The sequence below is a fragment of the Alosa pseudoharengus genome, unplaced genomic scaffold (assembly GCF_046254945.1).
Source record: "Alosa pseudoharengus isolate Yale_2024_CS ecotype anadromous, Long Island Sound unplaced genomic scaffold, YU_APseudo_1.1 YU_APseudo_1.1_scf_16, whole genome shotgun sequence".
Taxonomy (NCBI): Eukaryota; Metazoa; Chordata; class Actinopteri; order Clupeiformes; family Clupeidae; genus Alosa; species Alosa pseudoharengus.
In genome coordinates, this window is record NW_027468630.1 from 5,803,475 (window position 1) to 5,809,895 (window position 6,421).

Here is a 6,421-nt window from a genome sequence, read left to right on the forward strand (position 1 = left end):
TCAGGCAACAGGTCATTCTGCCTGGGTAAATAGGATTTGTTGTGATAGTTTAAGTTCATGAGGTGATCCTGGCGGGTTTACAAAACATTACCTAGAATAATGGATGAGGCAGGTTGTTGTTCATGATCACAAACTGACAAGAGTTCCAGGAATATGCGAGAGCAGTTATGATGGAATGTATTGCTTGACAAAACAATGGCATAAAACGACCTGCTTTATGGACCAAGAACAAACTCAAACACAATTTTGTTATGTTAAATTCGAGATGATATGACCAAATGACATTGCATACAGTAATTGTTTTTATTTTGAAACAATTACTGTATGCAATGCATTTGTATATATTTGGAGTTTATAATATTTTTTTTGGGATGACAGTTTTGTAAAACTTTCTTTAGATGTTCATTTCACCATTGAGAAATGTTAAGCTTCCTGGAAAATAATAATACAAATAAGTCTAGAGAGAAAAACTTGCATAGTCATTAGGTTAATAATGAAGAGAAGTGGATTAGAGTTCAACTGTCCATTTCAGCTCATCAGGGAGCACACTTGCACAGGCATCAACAGAGCGCAGATGGCTAACTGACCTCTGAAACAATGCAACAATGCAAGACATCCACAAAGGCATGAAGCCAAACAGCCAAACACATGCTTTCTCTCTCTCATTCATGCACTTCACACGCATTCATGCTCTCTCAAACATAATGAGGCATACACACTCACACACACACAAACACACACACCACACACACACACACACACACACACACACACACACACCTCACCTGCAGAATGAGACAGTAACACACACACACACACACACACACACACACACACACACACACACACACACACACACACACACACACACACACACACACACACACACCTAACCTGCAGAATGAGACAGTAACACACACACACACACACACAAATGTCATATATCTCTTACTGTCTCCATTTCCTTCTCCCTCTCCTAGCCAAAAGCCCTGCTCCTGGCAAGGCCATGAGCCCAACCCTGGTGTGTAAGGTCTGTGGGGACACGAGCAGTGGTAAGCACTACGGCATCTATGCATGCAACGGTTGCAGTGGCTTCTTCAAACGCAGCGTCAGGCGGAGGCTCATCTACAGGTATAGGAAAATAACATCTGACTGCAACAAGACATTTTTGACAGCAGTAAACTGTATCAAACGCTTACTAAAATAAACCGTATCAAACACTTACTATACTAAAATTACGCTTACTAAACACTTACTAAAATGCACTATATTTACATTCATTGACAATTTGATTTTTTTGCTTTAATTGTTTAATTGTTGACACAATACAGTAGCAATTTTGTTTCAGACAATATAGTACTACTTCAAATATATTTTAAATTAGGGGAAATGTGGTTGCACCATCAAATGTGTTGCTTTTCTGTTGTGCATTACAGATGCCAGGCAGGTACTGGCATGTGTCCTGTTGATAAAGCCCATCGGAACCAGTGCCAGGCCTGTCGCTTGAAGAAGTGTCTCCAGGCTGGCATGAACAAGGATGGTACGTGCCCTCAAACTAGATATGGCAGACACCTCAGCTAACATGGCGCCCTACCTTTTATGGTTATGGTATTTGGCAGATGCTTTTTTCCAAAGCGACTTACATATAAACATTATATTAGTTAAAAATAATAATTTCAAATAAAGTTTAAAAAGCAGACATTAAAGTTAACAGCAATAGTAATAATAAAAACAATATCAATAACAATTACAATATGAAATATCAGCAATGAAAATAATAAGTTTCATAACAAAAAACATAAACATACAAAACATAACTTTGTAAGATAATTAATTAATTAAGAGCAAGGTGAACAGAGACTTTAAAAGTCCAAAACTATCACAAGAACTCAGAGCACTAGGCAACTCATTCCACCAATGAAGAACCAGTGAGGAACAGTCTTGATTTTAAGATAAAATCAATATAATATAATAAAATGGGAGACCTTCTATTCTGTGTTATCTTCTCTTGAAATCATCTCTACCTCCGTCTTTCCCATCCTACAGCAGTCCAGAATGAGCGGCAGCCCCGCAGCACTGCTCAGGTGCGTTTCGACTCGCTGGACATCGACCCAGAGAAAGAGCACCTGGCCACCACGCGAGAGCCCACCACCTGCTCCTCCTCCTCATCTTCCTTGGCGTCGGCTTGTGCTTCCGTCGTCTCGCGGCCCTTCATCGCCTCCGCCGTGAGCTCCTCGGCTCAGACGCAGCACGCCGCCCCCAGCCCCCAGAACAACCACCGCTTCATGGCCAGCCTGATGACCGCTGAGACATGTGCCAAGTTGGAGCCGGAGGATGGTACGAGAGGAAGGGGGGAGACAGAAGGGAGTGTGATTGAAAAGTAATTGAGAGGCATTGATAAGAGTAGCAGACGAGGGAAGGTACAAGAAGGGGCAGCGTTAGATGGAATTAACGGAGAAATGTACCAGAATAGATCCTTATGGGAGGTTTACAGCATGATAAAGGCATAAGAATGAGTTGGATAGCAGATACAAACGTATACAGCAGCATGGGGAATACTAAATGTAAATAAAACAACTCAGGAGAATAAAACGATACAGAAAAGGCACTGGACATATTGCAACATGTATAATCAAGTTCTACACCATTGTTTCAGTTTGTATTGTTCACCCTCTTGAGCATTAACATAGCCTGAGTTCATTCCTCCCTTCTCTTCACAAAAGGCATTTCAAATTTAAACATCTGATGTACAATATTTAGTCCTCATTATACAGTAAATATAGTAATGGGTAAACATTACCCCGCAGTTGATGAGAACATCGATGTGACAAGCAACGAGCCGGAGAGGGCGTCCTCAGACTATCACATGTCCCTGTACCAGTCCAGCAGCCCTGAGAATGTGTACGAGACCTCAGCTCGCCTCCTCTTCATGTCTGTGAAATGGGCCAAGAACCTGCCCGTCTTCTCCAATCTGCCCTTCAGAGATCAGGTAGGAACCAGGAGAACCTTTTCACCTTTCCCCTTCGTCCCAGCCCTTTGGGGTTTTTAAGGTAACCAATGTTTAGAGCTAAATGGGCTTATACTGAATATGAAACTACCATTCCTTAAACATTACTTAATTTACATACCCAGAACTATGAGTCATGACTGCACTCAAACTGCTAGCACTGACCATCGTAATTGATGACAGCAGCAAACAATGTCTGAGATGACAGTTTTAAAAGCCTTGATTTTTTTTATGTAAATGATATGAGTGGAAGCCTTGAACATTTCCTGATGTTGATGACGGTAATGAAAGTTGTGAACGTGGATGTTGATTTCACTGGTGTGTTTCCATAAGGTGATTCTTCTTGAGGAGGCTTGGAGTGAACTCTTCCTGCTGTGTGCCATCCAGTGGTCACTGCCACTGGAGAGCTGCCCTCTACTCTCACTGCCGGATCTGGCTCCCAGCATGTCTTGCAAGACCACGCTACCTGGCGTGGATGTGCGTTTGCTACAGGAAATCTTCAGCCGCTTCCGCACCTTGATCCCTGACCCCACTGAGCTGGCCTGCCTCAAAGCAATAGTCCTGTTCAAGCCAGGTGGGGCATGGTTGTAGTCAGAAATAAGAAACAGGGTCTAGGGTCTCAGTGGTATATTCATTGGTCATTGGTGATTTTTTCATTTAAATAAGTGCAATGTTTAGATTTTGGTTAGAGATTGTGGTCAATAATGGTTAAAAAGTAACAGTATAGTGGATGTACAGTAGATATGCATGTTTGTAGACATGATTTGTGAGGACTAGAATTCAAAATTGATCCTCATATAATTAGATCAGAAAAGCTCATGTCCAATATGTGTACCCCTATTAATACGTTTTTTTTTCCTGCCCTTCCCTGTCTCTGCCTCATGATGTTCTCTTGGTAAAGTAGAGGCTCGAGGTCTAAAGGATCCTGATCAGGTGGAGAACTTGCAGGACCAATCACAAGTGATGCTTGGCCAACACATCCGTGCACATTACCCAGGCCAACCTGCCAGGTATCTTGTGTTCATACGCACACACACACACGCGCACACACACACACACACACACGCGCACACACACACACACACACACACACACACGCACACACACACACACACACACACACACACACACACACACACACACACACACACACATAGACACAAAACAAACACCCACTTAACACCTGTGTTGTATTTCTGTATGTGTGCAGGTTTGGGAGGTTGCTGTTACTGCTGCCATCTTTGAGGCTGGTGAGTTCAGAGCGGATTGAGCTCCTCTTCTTCCACCGGACCATTGGGAACACGCCCATGGAGAAACTCCTGTGTGACATGTTCAAGAACTAGCCCAGGACGTCAGAATCTACTCATCACCTCTCACTAGCACTGGTCAACAACAACACAGGAAAACATATGGGTACAAATCAAGCTGGAAAGCAACAAACCACAGCAAGATTCTATCATCTGCAGGTCATTAACTGAACTTACTTATACCTGTTCCAAATGATACCAAGATCCACGCACAGCCTGGTTAGGTGCAGGTAGATTGCAGGAACATACTTAAATAGCAAAAATTGAAATAGTTCTACCGCACACTGTTGACGTTTACTTGATTTTATTCAGAGCGAACAACGCATTTCGCATACATCGTCCTCAGGTTCGCTCAGGTATGGTCTGAGCTCTGGTCTTACTTATACTTGTGTTGTTTGCTAATTTTACTACTTTATTCATGGCTCATTAAGGTCTCTTGATCACAAACACAAAAACTAAAAACTGCCTCAAGTATCCCTCACAATGTATTTTATTTGTAAATTAGAGAAATTATCTGTGACTGTAGGAACAATATCATGGACAACGTAGAGCTAATGATGTTCACGTGGAAATGTAAAACACATTTACTTTATAGTCACTGCACAGGACTATCTTTCAATTGTCCATGAGATTTCATTACATTTAAGATTGCAGGGTTAATTTGTGGTAAAATGGGAAGAAATTATGCTCTTACCATTATGAAATTATACATTTACCAAGGTATAAATTCTTAGTATTCTTAATATTATGTTTTTGCATTTTGCCGATTTACTGTACTGTTAAATGTATATAGACCCACCCCCCCTTTTACTTATGTCAAACCATAGGGTTTCCTTTGCTTCCAGGAATTTTCTGTTGTATGTTCATGTAAGTTGAGAGACAGCCAATGCTAGATTAGTGTCAGGATTCATCATGTATCTGTTTGTTTTGCTTTGTCACTGAAAATTAATTCAAGCTTTTTTTAACTTTTACTTCTATAGTGATGTCAAGAAAACTCTAATAGTTTTATTTATATGGCACTATATGCCTATGTCTATCCCTGACTGTTTTGGGGTTTAGGGGTTATTTTCAGTATTATTGTTTTTCATTTATCCCTTTTGTGTGAATAAATCACAATTCCAAATGCTCCTTCTTGAATCATGCAATATTGACAACCATTCTTGCTTCCATGCATCCATGCTTTTGCAAAATATTGAACGTGGTAAGGCTTCTCAACATCTAACATACGTAGGCTAATAAAGTCATGACAGTGGACAGTTTACCAATGGAAAAATTTAAGTCAGTTCTTGAATGACTGAGTGTCAATTAAATGAGTGTCAATAGACAGATATCTATAGCTGCTGTGTCCATGTACACCTAACTGATACATTTCATAGTACATCTAATCAATGTGGTTTGCTGTAGGATGGGTAAGCTACATTTGACTATGCCTTCATTTCATATCTGGCTGTAGCACCCCAGAAAACTGAACACTGGGATGATAATAGTGTAGTTCTACAGGTTACTGGGGACTTTTACTTATCAAGGTGTAGCGGTGCCATCCTACTTGTCACTTTGTGGATTAGAGTGTGTTAAAGTAGGGGATACATTGTCTGTCAGCAGCATAAAAATGGGATTTCCGAAAGAAAGTTCTGTTTAGGTGATTCAGCTATAAAAGAATGAAAACAGATTTGTATGGTCAAATGAACAGTTTACAGTAATGAGGAAATGTTTTGTAATCCAAATAAATATAAAGAGACAAAAACAACAGCATAACGGTCAGAATTTCTTTATAGCTTTTACATTATCAGTTATATACACACATGAGAATATGTATTAAATTAATTATGCAAATAAGCCATTCATCCGAAAATTTTGACCATCAATAAATGTGGACAGTTTTTTTTATATAATTTTGATAAATACTGTGTCTCTATGCAGATTACAAAGCAGTCAGCATCCTCGCCTACACTAGGTTGACAAGCAGGGACTCCGTGGACAGGAAGTGCTGGTCCACTGAGAACACTTTCCTGCTTCGGCCGAGCGCCAGGCATTGGTAGGCTTTTCTTTACAGAAAACGCTAAACCCATGTATTATGTGTCAGAGGTCACCAACAACTTTCCACACC

General features: G+C 40.7%; 1 protein-coding gene across 1 annotated transcript in view; it reads left to right on the plus strand.

The window, feature by feature from the left end:
• The window catches only part of LOC143126147 (photoreceptor-specific nuclear receptor-like), a 5,126-nt gene extending 776 nt beyond the window's left edge, over window positions 1-4,350 (plus strand). Inside the window, exons 2-8 of the mRNA XM_076288056.1 lie at window positions 981-1,131; window positions 1,437-1,540; window positions 2,047-2,337; window positions 2,808-2,989; window positions 3,341-3,581; window positions 3,912-4,017; window positions 4,218-4,350. Coding sequence (XP_076144171.1) covers window positions 981-1,131; window positions 1,437-1,540; window positions 2,047-2,337; window positions 2,808-2,989; window positions 3,341-3,581; window positions 3,912-4,017; window positions 4,218-4,350 — 1,208 coding nt within the window. The remainder of the gene's footprint in view (window positions 1-980; window positions 1,132-1,436; window positions 1,541-2,046; window positions 2,338-2,807; window positions 2,990-3,340; window positions 3,582-3,911; window positions 4,018-4,217) is intronic.
• The last annotated feature ends 2,071 nt before the right edge of the window (window positions 4,351-6,421 follow it).